Raw genomic sequence first — 18881 nt, 5'->3', positions numbered from 1 at the left:
ACTTAACTACAGCGTAGATCTGCTGTCTGATCTCTGCACAGAACAGCTGCAGAAGTCCCTGGAGGCCGGTGTGGGCCTTGAAGCAACAGCGGCAGGTGGAGTTGAGTCTGAGGCCGATGACTCCCCTGCGAAGACAAGGGACATCGGGAAAGAAAGTTAGAAGTCTGCCTCGGCCTGCAGGCTGGTCAGGAAGCTGGTAGCTGTGAGTGCTGCCCAGCAGGAGCCAGACACTGTCCCTGAAATTCCGGCTGTGCCCACATGTTCTGCTGACCCATTGGTCATCCCATCACAGCTCAGAGGAAGAGTGGGTGTGGGGAACTACTCAGCAGCAGGAGGAGACGACTGTCCTAGGTGATAGATGAGCCAGCGTAACCTGAGGGGACCAGAGGAGTCGTGCAGATCCCAGTCAGTTTGAGGCAGATATTCTTCAACAGGCTCTCTACCACCCAGACCAGAGCAGTGGGACACATGCCTGTACGCCTCCTCCCGTACTTCCACAGACACTAATTCACCAACACAACGTGTGTTGGTGAATTAGTGTCTGTGGAAGTATGGGAGGAGGCGGCGGCAGCCTATAGATCCCCCTAACCGGGAAGCTGACGATCCATCCATTCCATTTGGGATTCCATTCCATCTGGCTGACCAATTGGATTCCTGGGTACCACAGTATACGCTCCAATCTATCTCAAATGTAGTAAGAGTCCACTCACATCACCGGGTGTTATCACAAAATTGTATTTTTGTTCCAAGTTACGTTTATGGATTGTTTTTTGGGAAGAGGTTAATTCACTCACCCTTCATCACTTCCTAACACCCATCATTCATCAGTTAGTTTTCCTGTATCACTTTGGGAACACTTTCTTCTGGATGAAAAAGACTTTATTTCAAATTGTTGATTCATTTTGATTTCACATATATGGACATTTTTGTTCTCTTGTTTTATATTAGCGCACTTTTGTAACGTATTTCATATTTTTTGCATTTCTAATTATTCACAGTGCTGCTTTTACACCTAGTCACATTGGTTCGAGCACCTTTTTTTCATTCACAATATGTCTATATTTGGAGAATATGTTTGGGGATCTAGAACACACCCCATGTAGCCTGTACTTCTATGGTGGTAAACCATGGGTGGATTGCCCCAGCCATATCCTGTTTGTATACTGTATTTAATTGTAGCAGGTTTTCCAGGCATTGAGCCTGAGGTCGGTCTGCCATTGATACCGGTTACCTCTCCAGCCCATGTGAGCTGTGACCCCAGGTGTGAGCACTGAGACAATGACAATTCCGGCATCTTTGTTTGGTTGTTTTATTGTATTTTAGGGGATGGGAGAAGGGAATGAGTGGGATACTCCTCTGGCTCAAATAGGTACACTTTTGGGACTCTTTAGAAAAAATGTGTTTGTTAGCGCTGTCTTGACGCCAGCCGACGCTAGCCAACGCTTCCTGACGCTTGAAAGTAATGTAACACTGAAAACTGTGCTGGAACCTCGACCTGAGGCCAGAAGATCCAGGACTGTAGAATGTTGAACTTCTGACACTGCTTTACTCAAAAGTCACTGACTGGCTCCCTCCGGCCCTGCGCTGGCTTGAGGTAGCTCTTTGTGAGTTTCTGTGCTGCTGCAACTCTCAACTGGTACACTCCCCACTGTATACTGACTCTTCAGGGCCCAAACTGCAGGCGCCCTCTTTAACACTTCAGGGCCCTCTGACTAGGTACCCCCTCTAACTTCAGGGTCCTCTGACCAGGCACCCCCTTTCCAGCCTGGTTTGGCGCGTAGAATTTTATTCATTACATCTAATATGTGATAAGTTTTTAACCTTTTATATCTATATTTATATTATCATATTCATTATTGTATTATAATTTTATGCTACGAGTGTTTTTACATGCTACTATATATATGTTTTTATGTTGGCCCACAAAGCAGTATTACCAGCATCATCATTTTTTGTCTTAGTCAACACAGTATGTTTCCTGTAGAGGAGTACCATTTGCTATTTATTTGGTCTTCTATTGGTATACTCCCTATGTAATCATAATTCGGATAGGCATTTGGGTCTGGATATAGCTTTTGTAGCTTTTATTGTAATTAATTATATGGATCAAGCAGGGATTGTAGAAAATCTTTACATGACTTGTATATCCCTGTCTGCACAAGCTCTGATTATAATGCCTCGAGGCGGAGCATCCGTTTTCCTCTCACGGTGTTTGCGGATACACTGGGAGGGTAGCATATTGTGCGTACTGGCACTGCTGACCGGATGGAGCGTTGCATCACTGTCCGGACGGTCTCCCCTTCCTTGGTGCATGCCCCTTCCGGATCTGGCGGTTGCGTTTCACCGCCCGGATGTCCAGACAGGCGGAAGTCGGAGCCATCCGGATGGGCGGAAGTGACGTCATACGGTGGAACGCACGGCATTTTCGGTATGAGCAGCGTGCGTTCCACCTCCGTCCTACTACCGGATTGATGTGGAATGGTGCAATTTTGCAGCGATGCATCCATATAGATGGGCAGCATGATATTGTCTAGCGGCCTCCTAGGTAAATGCCTTGCTTCCTACTACTACCAACTGGAGTTCATCAGACTGCCTATGGATTGCCATGCGAGTTTCCATGGCGATCCTATAGTATAGCATATTTGTCTTACATATTGCATTGGTGTATATTTCTAGGCATGGATCCATGATGCACACTGGTAGTGGTTCGGTCAGGTTCAGCAATAGCTGTGAATTATCATGTGCCATATTGATTCTTATCCCCTGGTGTTGTGTATGTACCGTGAGAGGAGGATGAGTTGGTCTGTACCGCAATGGCCGAGTATTTTATGTGTGGCTGTACAACTTGTAATCTATAATTTCTAATGCATAATTTATTATGTGTCAGGAAGGTGATGTTGATTGGCTAATTTACAAGCTTAGCCAGTGGATCTATAGGGTTTACCAATTAAAATCTGCTATGTTTTAGGCAATTAACTGTGTAGCCACGCCCATATGGGTGGTATCTCCTACCACATCTCTGAGGGTCATGTGGAGGCCTAGTCTACCATATTTAAGCCATGGACTTGGTCATGGCCTCCAGGCTCTGAGGAAGAGGCACGGCCTCGAAACGTGTCAGCCCTTCGCTTTCATGAGATATTGGACTCCTGTAAAGATGCTGCTTTATGGAATTGAAATGCTTGACTTTCACGCATGTTTGTGAGTAGCTGATTTTTACCCTTTTATTATCAATAAACTTGCTGAGGATAATGCGCTAGGCTGGTGCGCCCTTTCTTTGTTTTGTATTTACACCCCCTTTCCAGCTAGCTGACTATTGGATCCCCAGAACCTCCTCCGGAGTGGGCCCCTTTGACACTAGGCAGACCCCCCAGGGGCAATCCACAGTATTCACGACCTTTGTAGGCTTTCCTGGGACTGAACCCCTCTCTCTCTCCACTGGTTCTCGGCACACCGGATCCCTTTCAGCTCAACTCAGCACCCTCTGGATTCTGAGGCAGCACCCAGAGACATCCGCTTCCTCTGACAGGAGGGGAGACAGCCGTACTCTCCCTCCTGGGACTCTGCTTCCCGCCAAAGACACTGCGTCATGTGCTCCCCTCAAACTTATACCCACTCCCAGAATTCTCTGTGGCAGAATCTGCCTTCTGGAATAGTTACAAGCCTGAATGTGTCTCCACTGCCCAATGAAAAGCCTCTCACAGGGCTAGTGGGGAGACTCCCCTCTCAGCAGACACAAGTGGGAGCCATGACAACCTACCTGACCAAAAGAAATCATGGCTCTGCTGTTAGGCAGACAAAGCACACTATATTTTACCTAGCACCTACCTGTAGGGTGCTACATAATAATGTGCCATACCCGGAAATAAATAAGTGGCGTATTATTCTGTGTGTGGTGGAACGGAAAAATTATGGCATATAAGGTCAGTATTAAAATGTAATATAAAGTTGAACCAAAGTAGTGCAGCGACTACTTTGAAGTCGCTGCGACTTGAAGACACATAGATACGAACGTTACTCATTGGAAATCATGGGGTACGAATTGTCATGTGACTTGGAAGTCCCAAGCCGCAGAACTAGTCGCACAAGTTGGAAAGAGGCCTTCGAGAGATGTCTATTTTTGATATGCTAATTTATTTGTAAATAGCCCAGTCCAGTATTTTTATGAGATGCCCTATTTTTGATCCTGGGCTCAGGAGTCTTTTTTTTCCCAGCCATGGGGACAGGCTGGCATTTTTTAGGGGTTGGGAGTGTAGTTGTAGCACCCTCTAGTGTGCTAGACTAAGGTTGTAATTAGTTAGTTTGTTAGTGTAAGAAAATTGGTCTGGCTGATAGCCAGGGTGGGATAAATGATTGAATCTGGGTCAGGGCTGAGTGACTCAGGGAGGATGGATGACTCATTAGTCAGCCCCTCTGGTACCTCCCCGTTAGGGTTGCCACCTCATCCCTTTAAACCCAAACACATAATAATTACACAGGTTCTGCAGCTGATTAAGTTGGTAATTAAACTCATTTAGTGTCTTATCTGCAACGAACTAGCCCCAGAACCCATGTAATTAAAATGTGTTTGGGTTAAAGGGATGAGGTGGCAACCCTACTCCCCCTACTTATGGAACCTTGGAAAAGCTTCCAGAAGAATGGGAGGGAGGTTAGGAAGAGTTGCCTGGAGTATTGATGAGGGCCCTAGCCAATCCCCAGCAAAATGGGCTGGCAAGGGGCAGGACAACACATAAATACTTATGAGCCCTGCCAGCAGGGACAGTACGGGGGAAGATGGAGATGGAGTGCTGAGAAAGCTGTCGGTGGTCCTTGAGGGTGCCCCCTAGTCTGGGGGGGGGCTTGACCCCAGGCCTGGGGCTTTGGTGCTGGAGGCATCCTCTTACAACACATGGAGGAGTCCTGTCCTGGGGGCACAGGAAAAGGTGTGAGGATAAGTGGGCATCCCATAATATTCCTATTCCCTATCCAAGTTGTATCCCCTTAATAAAAATACAAAAACAAGCACTGGACTGTTTTCTGACTGCAGTGTGCCTGTGAAGATGCAGTGTGTTTGGTTGTGAAGGGTGGGGGATTCCATTTCACTTGCAGCTCTTTAGGGGGTGCGCTATATATCTTCATAATTGCCTTACCTGAGCTGTTGACATCCATGTAATAATGAGGATAACATTTGCAGGTATTTGGGATTCAATTGAAGGCTTCTGAAAGAGAGAGCCTGGAAACTTTCACAAGACTTCAAGCAATAGCACAGCTGTTTAGTACAATCCTCTCCTGTCAAGATAGGACCCCTCTGTGCACCTTTCAGTTCTAAATGGGAAGATTGTGAGAGGATTCTTCTTATTGTGCCCTTGTCCTGTGTCTCGTACAGACATGAAACGGTGTCAGTAGAATAGATTGACCAAGTCCCTCTCATGTACATGTCATTCAAGATGCATTTTCCCATAAGCCATTCTTCCATTGCTTGCCTGGCTGGGAGTGAAATGTTGATGCCTGTGCTCTTAGAAAATCTTTTAACTTCCTTTTCATTGAGCAGTCCAAACAAGAATCGCACAGCTAATGCTAAATATGGGTGTTCTTCACACATTGATAACAGTGAATTTCCTTTACAGATCTCCGGGAGGGAAGTTTCCTCTCTCAGTCCAGTGGCCCCTTCTGCATTTCCAGAACCATCATCCAGCACATAATAGAGAGCAGCAAGGAACTCCTGTACACTCAGATGGATGAAGCTGTAGCAGGTTTGGGTTTCGATGTCCAGGTGAAAGAGGTTTTCATTCAGAAATACAGACTCGACCTCAGACAGAGAAAGTCCATGTCTATTTAGATCTTCCATCTCAAATATGATTTTCCGGTTCAAAATTCCCTCTTTAGCCAGAGCACACAATTTCTTTAGGCACGTGTTTTCTTTCTGGTCCCTACAATGGTACTTTATTAGACCCTTCAGATAAAGGAGATAGACAGAGGTGGCTGTTTTAGACTGCAATAAGTCCAAGTCCTGTTTTATTTGGGGTTTCAATACAGTGCACACAATCCAACATACAATAGGGACAGCACACATGGCGTACAAAATGTCATTGTCTTTTATAATGCTGAGAGCCTTGTCAGCATCATCTTTATTTTTAAAGAAGTTGTGGAAATATTCCTCACAATCTTCATTTGTAAATCCCAAGACTTCAACATGACGTGATTTATCAACAAATGAGTAAAGTTCCTTGAGGGCCAGTGGCCTTGTGGTGATGATCAGAGAAGACTGTTTCAGAACCTGTTTCCTAAACAATCTCTGGAGAAGTAACTCTTTATGGGTTTCTTCAAAAATGTCATGGCAAACCTGAGAATCTTTCTTCAGAGTCCACCTCAATTCATCAAAACCATCAACTATGAAGAGAAGTTTTCTATCATTACCAGGATCCTTCAGAATAGACACCAAGTCATCTGTACTCTGCTGTTTGCAGGCTCTGGATAAAAGTCCCACAAGGCTTATGGGTCCAGTGATGGTGTTGAGTTCTCTACAGCTCAGATGAAACACAAAGTCAAACTTGTCTTGGTAGAGATTCTCAGAGGCCCAGTCCAGCATGATCTTCCTGGAGGTCATCGTTTTTCCAATCCCTGCAGGTCCTTGTAGCACCACAATCTTTGGGATGAAACCCTCTTCATCTGGATCAAACAGCGTCTGAATTGTGGTCTGGAAATATTCACCTGATTTTTTCTTCAAGTTATGTAGACGTCCTTTGCCCGAATTTAACATTTCATACGTCTTTTCTTCCATAATCTGGGGTCCCTTTATTAGTTGTAAATTTGTATATTTGTCCTCTAAGCTAACAGTCTCCCCTCTACAAGCATTACATTCTTTCATCCGCTGGAATTCCTCCTTCTTTGATTTCATGTATTCCTTTCTAAACTCTGTATGAGAGGAAGACAAATCTTTTATCACTTACGTGGACACAAAATTGAAAACACGAAAAATTAGTTGAACCAATTTTAGCATATTAGGTGATTGAAATATAAACAAATTGTGCAAAGTTAAAATCAAGAAATTAATGGCATTTACACTGCTCAAAAAAATTAAAGGGACACTTTTAAGTCAGAGTATAGCATTGAGTCAATTAAACTCCTGGGATATTGATTTGGTTAGTTAAGTAGCAGAGGGTAGCTGCTTTGGTTCTAATGAAATTAACAACAGGTGGGCAACAGTGAGATAACCTCCAAAACAGGGATGGTTTTACAGGTGGAAACCACTGACATTTTGTTTCCCCTACTCATCTTTTCTGACTGTTTTACACTAGTTTTGCATTTGGCTAGGGTCAGTGTCACTATTGGTAGCATGAGGCCATACCTGGACCCCATAGAGGTTGCACAGGCAGTCCAACTCCTCCAAGATGGCAGTTCAATACGTGCCATTGCCTGAAGGTTTGCTGTGTCTCCCAGCACAGTCTCATGAGAATGGAGGAGATTCCTGGAGACAGGCGGTTACTCTAGGAGAGCTGGACAGGGCCGTAGAAGGTCCTTAACCCATCAGCAGGACCGGTATCTGCTCCTTTTGTGCAAGGAGGAACAGGATGAGCACTGCCAAAGCCCTTCAAAATGACCTCCAGCAGGCCACTGGTGTGAATGTCTCTGACCAAACAATCAGAAACAGACTTCATGAGGGTGGCCTGAGGGCCCAACCTCCTCTAGTGGGCCCTGTGTTCACTGCCCAGCACCATGGGACTGGAATTTGCCATTGAACACCAGAATTGGAAAGTCCGCCACTGGCACCCTGTGCTTTTCACAGATGAGAGCAGGTTCACCCTGAGCACATGTGACAGACATAAAAGGGTCTGGAGGAGCCGTGGAGAACGTTATGTTGCCTGTAACATCGTTTAGCATTACCAGTTTGTTGATGGGTCAGTGATGGTCTGGGGAGGCATATCCATAGAGAAACGCACAGACCTCTACAGGCTATACAATGGCACCCTGACTGCCATTAGGTATCGGGATGAAATCCTTGCACCCACTGTAAGATCCTACACAGGTGCAGTGGGTTCTGGGTTCCTGCTGGTGCACGACAATGACTGGACTCATGTGGCGAGAGTATGCAGTCAGTTCCTGGAGGATGAAAGAATTGATGCAATTGAATGGCCCCCACATTCGCCTGATCTAAATCCAATAGAACATCTCTGGGACATTATGTTTCGGCCCATCGGACGTAGCCAGGTTACACCTTAGTCTGTTCAGGAGCTCAGTGATGCCCTGGTCCAGATCTGGGAGGAAATACCCCAGGACACCATCCGTCGTCTCATTAGGAGCATGCCCCGATGTTGTCAGGCATGCATACAAGCACGTGGCAGCCATAAAAAAACTGGCAAGTACGAATTTGAGTTGCTAAAATGAAGTTTCAGCAAAATGGAATAGCCTGCCGCATCATTTTTTCACTTTTTGATTTTCAGGGTGTCTTTGAATTCAGCCCTCTGTAGGGGGATAATTTTCAATTCCATCAAACGATGTGGCATCCTTTCCTTCCTAACACATTACCCAGTCCATACCAGTATAGATCCTAACACATTACCCAGTCCAATACAGTATAGATCCTAACACATTACCCAGTCCATACCAGTATAGATCCTAACACATTACCCAGTCAAATACAGTATAGATCCTAACACATTACCCAGTCCATACCAGTATAGATCCTAACACATTACCCAGTCCACACCAGTATAGATCCTAACACATTACCCAGTCCAATACAGTATAGATCCTAACACATTACCCAGTCAAATACAGTATAGATCCTAACACATTACCCAGTCCATACCAGTATAGATCCTAACACATTACCCAGTCCAATACAGTATAGATCCTAACACATTACCCAGTCCATACCAGTATAGATCCTAACACATTACCCAGTCAAATACAGTATAGATCCTAACACATTACCCAGTCCATACCAGTATAGATCCTAACACATTACCCAGTCCATACCAGTATAGATCCTAACACATTACTCAGTCCATACCAGTATAGATCCTAACACATTACCCAGTCCATACCAGTATAGATCCTAACACATTACCCAGTCCATACCAGTATAGATCCTAACACAATACCCAGTCCATATCTGTATAGATCCTAACACATTACCCAGTCCATATCTGTATAGATATCCAGCATGATATTTCTCCCATTGAGATCTGATGTGTTTTAAAAGTGTTCCTTCAATTTTTTGAGCAGTGTATAATAATAACAAAGAAATAGTAAATACTCATTCAGTCTCTTAACTAAAAACAAGCATGGCAACGCCAAACACTAAAATTCATCTCACTTTATATCATAATTGTATGTAACGTAATCATAAAAAAAAACAAAACAAAGAAAATGGCCTCTGCCCCCACCTATAACTGGCCTTTATAGCAAAGAACACATGGAAGGGCAACGCACATGAGACAAACAAAGATAAAAATTCCCAGTTCAATTTGCTAACTAGTTTGCTTACCAATCAAATTAACCTGTCTAACAATTTGTGTCAAAACAGGGGTTTAGTTAGCACACATTTGCAAACGCATGTGTAAGCTGCAGGGCCACTCCACGGCACCCTGTATTACCTGCAGTCCTAACTCCTGTAAATTTTTGAGTGTCTTCACAGTGGAAGCACGTGCAAGCTAATCCTCCTAAAGGTATACAGCTTACACATGCGTTTGCAAATGTGTGCTAACTAAACCCCTGTTTTGATGCAAACTGATAGACAGGTTAAAGTGGAGTTCCACCCCAAAATGCAACTTACCTCCATCTGCTTGCTCCCTGTCACCTGACAAATAAATGGATAATCACATTTTTTTTTTCTTTACTTACCTTGTTTTAGAAGAAAATATACTTACCTTACTTCCTCTTCCTCCCTCAGAGGACTCGTCCGCCGCCGTCACTTTCTTCTTGCGTTGACTCCTGGGTGCTGAACGTCATCGCTCCCAGGAATCAATGCGCCTGCACCGGCCCCGACGTCATGTCCGGTGCAGCACGTCATTCCCTGCTAAACAGCTTCTGGGCATGCCCAGAAGCTGTGCAGGGCTGATGCTCCTGACCCGGAAGTGACGGCGGGGCCGGTGCAGTGCATTGTGGGACCGAAGTGGGACGGAACAGGACGCAGAAGAGGATCGCGCTGGCTTCAGATGCCCACACCTGAAATGGCAGCGCTGGACAAGACATTTTCAAGGTAAGTATTTCTTCTAAAAGGTAAGTGCGACCTGGGACAGTTCAGAGGCTAGCCATTGTGGAATGCACTAGCCCTGACTGTCCCGGGGGTATTTTTATCTAATTTTATTTTTTTCAGCAGGAACTTCGCTTTAATTTGGTTGGTAAGCAAACTGGTTAGCAAATTGAACTGGGAATTTTTATCTTTGTTTGTATCATTAAAAAAAAAAAACCCTGATTAAAACTAGAATTGGAAATTCCCTTAATGTGAGTCACAAATGTTGTGCAGTAGAATAATCTTGGAAAATGTTTTTTAAGCGGACCTTCTACTGACCTGCTAATCTGTTGATGGTCGTAATTGTCTTCAGCATAACTGCAAAAATAATTTAAATTAAAGATTACTGTACAGATAAATGGCTACTTGTAGAAAAATGTCTCAGAACGTTTTGTACTTCTGTTTGTTCTTCAGGTTATTAGACCTTTTAATGTACTTTCAGAAAAGTCCGCTGCCACCTTCCCATCTTGGTAATTTTTAGTGAGCTTTATAAAACTGTTTTATGAAATGATCATTATAGACGGGAACTCACCAATTTCTGTTCTTCTTTTTTGGAGGTCATTTGCGGGTCCCAGCAGACCTATTAGGGTTAATACTTTACTCATGACATCCAGAGCTCCCTCCTCTGCATAGGTGTCTATCAGAAGGTCCTTTGTGGTGATCCAGTCTGCATTTTCAAGTTTTCCTCTGGGAATGGGAAGTTTATCTCCATAAGGGAAATCTGACAATTTATTCTTCAATTTCTTGAAGTCACTCTCTATCAGATTTTCAAGAGAGTATACGATGAGATCCCCAGGGGTGTGACAATTCATCCATCCTGTAGGAACAATACCCCACAAATGAAAACGTTCAGGCCAACTTCAAGTCAAGAAATTCACTAGCATTGGTCTATACTGAAGCTAATAGTTCAATAAAGAACTTAGGGAAGAGAGAGCAAAACTGGCGTCTGATAGAATAAATTAAATACATACCCAGATATTAGATAATATTGACCTGTACATCATTAGGAATTCTTCCGTCTCTAGTAGATAAAGCTAGACTGTAATCACAAAAATGTATTGTGGTACCATACTACCCTACCATAATAATATTTTTTATTGTTGTTATTGGGTGATTAAAGAACCGACAAATTCACAAGATGTGAGTATTTAAAGAAAATTGCACGCAATTATTTGTCATTAATGATATTATATTATTATTATATAATTTTAAAAAGTCTTCACTCACCAAACTATTCTACAGTGAAATGTTTGAATGATTCAGGCAAGGACTTTCACGGCAGCACAATAATTTTATAAAATAAACAATTTATTCATGAACATATTAAAACACCATCAATAATGGTACATAAACCCCAAGGGGAAAAAAGGGGGGATAAAAGGGAGGAAGCCAAAAAGCATCGAACTAGTAATGCAATATACACAAATCCCCATCCGGGGAAGGTGTACATTCGCTGCAGCATCTGTATATCTGTGTAGTCCTCAGACTGTACATATGAGCTTTGGACTGCTGTGATTCCTTATATTACTGCATCTTACTTATTCTCCCTACATTAAGCTACATACGTATTTAATGCGGTCCTTAGATGGCGGGATTTGTATCCAATCTGTTCCCAATATAATCTTCTACCAGACAAACATCTACACACCTGTTATTTACCTTGATCCTGCTTACAGACCCTATACCTTCCTTGTTAGTTCTATGCTTTTGGCATTCATCTGCTCTACTGAATTACAACAATATACAGATTTACAGTATAAGCTCCCGATGAAGCTATTAAAATAGCGAAACATGTCGAGCATGTAAATTCTATCTACCTTCTATCTTTTGAATACGACATCATGGGATCCTGATGGACGGCAGATCTTCCCCTGTCACCCCTCATGAGACCCATCAACTACAGGAATGTTCAATTTGTGTATATTGCATTACTAGTTGGATGCTTTTTGGCTTCCTCCCTTTCTTTCCCCCCTTTTTTCCCCTTGGGGGTTTATGTACCATTATTGATGGTGTTTTAATATGTTTATGAATAAATTGTTTATTTTATAAAATTATTGTGGTGCCGTGAAAGTCCTTGCCTGAATCATTCAAACATTTTCCTAACATATTGGGATGAGGCACCCTACATTGACTAGCGCTCAGGATGCTACCACCTGACTGCGCTATATAACCTTTATTCTACAGTGAAGCTGCTGGCACCAAGTGAAGCTAACACTATAAAATATCTGATAACAGTAAATTATGTCAAGCGCTATATCCTAGCTAATACTATAGATAAATACTGTACATACATACAATAAGAAAATCTAATCATATAGGCTATACACAATTCATGTAAAAAATCATGCAAAGAGTGCTCTAAAGTCATTCACAAACCAGTGCTCCCCACTGTGTATTAAAAAGTGAAATAAGCTATTCATAATTTTTTGAAAAAATGCATCAACGACAATAAACTCAAACATTTTACGCATTTTTACATACTAAAATACATAGAATTTAGTAATTTAAAACAATACATATTTTTTTAGGACGGCATTCTACTGACCTGTTAATTTGTTGCTGGTCGTGGTTGTCTTTATCTTGGCTGAAAAACACAATTTTTGTTAGATTACTGTACAGGAAATGTTTTTTGTATACAAAAAAAGTATTTGTTTGGGATCAGATCTTAGTCCCGGTAACCGCTCAGTTCTTTTATGTTCCACAGTTTGTTCTAGGTTAGGTTTGCTAACTCTTTCATTTTTTTTTTTCAGAAAAGTCATCTGCATCTTCCCCATGCTGGTAATTAATGAATGTTATAAAATGTTTGGTATGAAATGTTTGTTATAGATGGAAACTCACCATTTTGTGTTCTCTTTTCCTGGAGGTCATTTGCAGGTCCATGCAGACCATTCAGATTAAGGACATCAATGGTGACATCCAGAGCTCCCTCCTCTCCATATGTGTCTATCAGAAGGTCCTTTGTGGTCACCCAGTCTGCATTTTCCATTTTTCCTTTGGGAATGGGAGGTTTATCTCCGTAAGAGTAATTAGATAATTTATTCTTAAATTTCTTGAAGTCACTCCCTTTCAGATCCTCAAGAGAATCTATGATGAGATCCCCGGAGGCTTGCCAATTCATCTGTCCTGTAGAAACAGTAACCCACCACCGAAAACATTCAGACCAACTTGAAATGTAGAAATTCACTAGCATAGCTCTATAATGAGAGGTAACTCTTCAATAAAGAGCATATGAAAGGGGGAGTAGTACTAGAGGTTGACTAGAGTCAAATAAATATCAAGATATTTGTTAAACATTTGCCTGTATGTCATTAAAGTAGAACTATAGGCAAAACTTTTTTTTTCATTTTTCGGAAGAATAAGTGCCGGTTCACACTGAAGCGGCACGACTTCGGGGGCGACCTGTGAAGTCGCGTGCACCGCGACTTGCACGGACTTCATAAAATGAATGTCTATGCAAGTCGTTCCAGGTCGCCCCGAAGTAGTACAGGAACCTTTTTCTAAGTCGGAGCGACTTGTGTCGCTCCTATTAGAACCGGTCCTGTACTACTCAATGGACTGCAACGGTGCGCAACTTGCCAGGCTGACCAAGTCGCCTGACAAGTCGTACTAGTGTGAACCGGCACTAAGGGAGGGTTATAATCTCTGTCAGATTTTTTTTCACCATCTGCGTCCCATTGGGGAGATTTCCTATCACTTCTTGTCCCATACCCAAACAAGAAGTGAGAGGAAATCTCTATAAATTAAGGGAATTCCTTGGAGACCCCCCAGGTCATTAGAACTACTATCCCCATTGGAAGATTTCCCCTCTATTACTTTTCTGGTGACAGCCCAAAATGTGGGATTTTCTTTTACTTTCACTTTCAATGAATATGGTAAACAGGGGAAATAGAGAGGGGGAATCTCCCTAACGGGGACACAGACAATAAAAACTGACCGATGTTCTATTCCCTCTCCACTCTCCAACACTAAAAAAAAAGTTCTGCCTTTAGTTATACTTTAAGAATTTCTTCCCTCTCAGACAAATAAAACTAGGCTGCAATCATTAATATTTTTTTTGTTGTTACATTTATCCAGAGTAAATCACAAGTTTGACCAATCCAAACTGATAAACAAGATGACACGTCTGAAAAAAAGTACAGAATTGTCAGTAATTATTTATTATATTATATATTTGAAGCAGTGGTGGAACTACCAGGGCCGCAGCAGTTGCACTTGCGATGGGGTCCTAGCATTCCACCACTGCAGGGGGGCCCGCCGCTCTGCCCAGGAGATAGTGCACAGGTCAATTTTGTGCACTCTTACAGGCACACAGTCCCCGCCCTTCCTCTCCACCCGCACTCACGGGCTTTCACAGGAACATGGGCTCCGCCCATCCTCTCTGCCCATCCATTGTGTTCAGTTGGGTAGGGAGATGCAATGTCGGGACTCGGGAGACTCAGAGAAAGAGAAAATCAGCTGACCCGGGCCGGCCCAGTAGAGTGAAGGGGGAGGAGCTCTCCACCGTGCAAGGAAGGGGGAACCGAGTGATCTGCAAGTGAGTGATACTGATCCCATCCCTCTATCAGCACTGCCACTGATTCCCCCAACACCACCCCCACTGCTGCCACTTACCTCTCACCAACACCACCCCCACTGCTGCCACTAATCCCCCCCACACCACCACCAATGCTGCCACTGATCCCACACCTCCACCCCCACTGCTGCCACTGATCCCCCCCACACCACCCCCACTGCTGCCACTGATCCCCCCCACACTGCCACCACTGCTGCCACTGATCCCCTCCACACCACCATCCCCACTGCTGCCACTGACCCCCCCCACACCACCCCCACTGCTGCCACTGATCCCCCCCACACCACCACCACTGCTGCCACTGATCCCCCCCACACCACCATCCCCACTGCTGCCACTGATCCCCCCACACCACCCCCACTGCTCCCACTGATCCCCCCCCACACCACCACCCCCACTGCTGCCACTGATTCCCTCCCCCACACCACCACCACTGCTGCCACTAATCCCCCCCCTCACACCATCCCCACTGCTGCCACTGATTTTCCTCCCACAACGCTGCCAATAATCCCCCCCTCACCACCCCCACTGCTGCCACTGATTCCCCCGCACCACCCCCACTGCTACCACTGATGTCCCCCCACACCACCACCCCCACTGCTGCCACTGATCCCCCCCCACACCACCCCCACTGCTGCCACTGATTTCTCCCCCACAATGCTGCCATTAATCCCTCCTCTCACCACCCCCACTGCTGCCACTGATCCCCCCACACTACCCCCACCGCTGCCACTGATCCCCCCTCCACACCACCCCCCCTGCTGCCACTGATCCCCCCTCCACATTACCCCCACTGCTGCCACTGATCCCCCCCCACACCACCACTACTGCTGACACTGATCCCCCCACACCACCCTCACTGATTCCCCCCTAACCACCACCCTTGCCATTGATCCCATGCACCCCTCGCCGCTGCCACTTATCCCATCCCCCCTCACCACTGCCACTCATCCCATTCCTGTCACCACCTCTAATCCCCCCACCACCCCTGCCACTCAGCCTGTCCTCTCCACTGCTGAAACTATCCCATCCCCACCACCACTGCTTCCAATCATTCCATCCCCCCTCCACCACAGCTGCCAATTATCCCATCCCCCCACCACCACCGCTGCCACTGATCCAATCCCCACCCAATGACCACCACTGCCACTCATCTCAGGAGCGTAACTACAGGGGTCACAATTGCAATGGATCATCTGTTGCCCCTGGACACCTGGATAGGGGTGCAGCATATAGAAGAAAAAATCCTCTCCATTTTTCTCCTGCAGCTGCTAAAAGCCAGCTTCTCCTCCTCTCTCTTCCATAGGCATTCAGAGGCTGCAGGAGGAAAATGGAGGGGATTTGTTCCTTTATATGTCCCCCTTCGCCGCCCCTCCTATCTAGGACCTGCTGCCCTCACGCCCCAGGATCAGTGGCAAGGACCCTGGCCAGGGGTCAGGGGAGCCCTTCATGGTTTCTTGCACCAGGGCCCTGAAGATTCTAGTTACGCCTTTGATTTCAAGTGTATAGTGCATTCCTGGCCAGCCTCACTTCAGTACATATAAATTTACTCCTCCCTCCAAACTCTCAGGAACACCTGCTAGCCAAATAAAAGAGAGATCCTCCCCTCCCAGCTTCATTCTCTTTTTTTTTAGTCACACTGCAGGTCACCAAACACATGATTGAAGGACTTGAAGTAAAGTTTTGGACACCACAAATACCTAAGATTCTTAGTAGGAGAGTGGCACTACCAATTCAGATGTTTGCCCTTTTGGAATATGCATAACGCCCCAAGTTTTCTAAAAGATTCTACTAGCAGCCATTGCAGTCATTCGTATGGAAAAAATACAAATTTTACATTATCTAGACAATGTTCTGATGATAGCTGGTTCAAGCAAGGAACTGGCGCTATAGCACAACATAGTACTAGAAATCCTGTCAGAAGAGCCATCTTATACCTACCTAGGCAATGGAATACCTCAGCCTAATATTCAATACCCAAGAAGATTGCTAAATTAGTGGCATGCATTAACAGAGTGATGGAAACTAATTTTCTATAGGCAAGAGACTGCATGATGCATCTAAGGCTCCATGTACACGGGACGTTGTTAAAAGTCCCTTTGAATGCTGGAATTTTTAGGACGTTTGAAACGTCCGTTCAGTCGCGTTTGTACCCGCGTTTAGCGGGCGTTTGCGTTTAGAACCATTCCTAGAGGTCAAAAAAAATATTCCCCTTTAAAATGGAAAAACGCGAACGCTAAACGCGGGTCATCGCGTTCGGTCGCGTTTTTGCGTTTGAAACGCCGGGAAACACACGTTCGAACGCAAATAATTGCGTTCTAAAAAACATCCCTGAACGCAACTGCCTGCAAATGACTGTAAACGACCCTGTGTACATGGACAGATAAGATAACATGGAGCTGCGTTCAGGGGCTTCTGAAAAAAACGCCCAACTGCTCCTAAACGGCCATTTCCAGCGTCCCGTGTACATGGAGCCTTAAGATGTATACTGCAGCAATCCCAGCAGTACCCTTGGCAAAATTCCATATGAGGGCCTTCCAGGTTTCCTTTCTTAATTAATGGGACAGCTTGTCAATGGACCAAGATCTTTTTGAATTCTCCAGAGCCTGTTCAGGGCATGCCTCTCAGTAGGGGAGACTGGATCCTGGTAACCTCGGACTCCCAGTCTCCAGTGCTGGGGGGCTCACTATCAGATAACAGATCAGTTGTGCCGGAAATTTCCCAACAGCAGCGAGTGGTCATACAACAGTCAATACTTGGAATACATTTTTGCCCAATGGGGTGTTCCAGATTCGAGAAATCGAAAGTTCAGGAAGCTCTCTCGATTCCTTGGTATTTTTCCCTAGTTTATGTTTTTCCTCCTGCCCCACTAATCATGAAGGTCTTGCTGAAAATCTCAAAGAAGGATGTTCATGCCATCCTAATCCTACCTTTTTGGCCATAGAGACCCTGGTTTCAAATGCTCCTGGAGATGGCGTCGGCCCCTCCAATACTTCTATCTTTCAGGAGGGATTTACTACAGCAAGATTACTGGCTCCAGCCCATTGCAGTTGATGGCATGGCTTTTGAATTACCTAGATTACAATCTCAAGGCCTCTTGGGCAGGGTGATTAGGACATTGTTAAAGGCAAGAGAATCAACATCAAATGCTACGTACTCCAGAATTTGGGAGAAATTTGTATTCTTCACTTCAAAGAGAAAATGTCTTCATTGTCTTCCTTCACAGGGCACAAGTGGGCAGACGAGCAAAACAGTTCTTAAAAGCGGCTATAGGAATGTGGCCTCCTAAGAAGACCCTTTTTCCATCCCGGGACTTGGGCATAATTTTCTTCCCTCCCTAGTGGCCTGTCGCCTGCTATATTATAGAATGAAGCTGGGAGGGGAGGATCTCTCTTTTTATTAGGCTAGGAGAAGGTGGTCTTGAGGGTTCGGTGGGAGAAGTAAACCCTTGTGTGCTGATGTAAAGACAGGCCTGGCCAATTCCTGGAAAGGAGTGTCCAGACAGTGACTCTGGAGGGGATATATAGTTTGAAGCCCTGGTATCAAGGTCTTACCTTGCCCTCCTGTTTGGCAGCCATGTTGGACATGTGCAGACTGCTGCCTCTTATAAACTCTGATTGCCTCATTACTTGCCTGCTGCCTGGGTGTCACATAGTGATGATGCTGCACACCTGACTATATCAATCACCTGATGGGTTGCAATCCTTGCCCTTGCATTTGTTCTCCAAGGTGCATCTCTGTTAGCAGTCTTCTGTTCTCCGTGTTCCTCCATGTATGTCTAGGCTTGGCTGATGACTCTCCTGGCTCTCCACCCCGCATCGGCAGACGACCACGCACTGGCAGAATACCCGTTTCTGGACTCAACCCTGGCTTGGATGACTACTTGCTTCTGGATTGACCTGGCTTGTTCCTGGTCTCACTTCCTCTCTCTTGCTGTGCTTTTTTTTGTTTGCTCCAATAACTTGCTTTATTTTAACTGCATCTGCATGTGGTCTGGTTTCCTGGCACCCCTGACACCCGGAGAGATTGTTCTCTCTCCCCAGAAGGATTCCAAAGCTTGATGGGCTGCTGCCCAGAGGCAGCACATGAACTGTT

The 18881-nt window shown here is 44.9% G+C and overlaps 1 protein-coding gene across 1 annotated transcript in view; it reads right to left on the bottom strand.

The window, feature by feature from the left end:
• Nucleotides 1–18881, bottom strand: part of LOC309564396 (uncharacterized protein) — a 107914-nt gene that overhangs the window by 56306 nt on the left and 32727 nt on the right. The window contains exons 10-13 of the mRNA XM_082269024.1: nt 13052–13407; nt 10746–11030; nt 10493–10531; nt 5127–6891 (exon numbers count right to left, since the gene is read on the bottom strand). Of these exons, the coding sequence (XP_082125150.1) occupies nt 5127–6891; nt 10493–10531; nt 10746–11030; nt 13052–13407 (2445 nt within the window). The remainder of the gene's footprint in view (nt 1–5126; nt 6892–10492; nt 10532–10745; nt 11031–13051; nt 13408–18881) is intronic.

This window comes from Pelophylax lessonae (genome assembly GCF_965119305.1).
Source record: "Pelophylax lessonae genome assembly, chromosome: 9".
NCBI lineage: Eukaryota > Metazoa > Chordata > Amphibia > Anura > Ranidae > Pelophylax > Pelophylax lessonae.
This window is presented reverse-complemented; position numbering and strand designations above follow the sequence as displayed.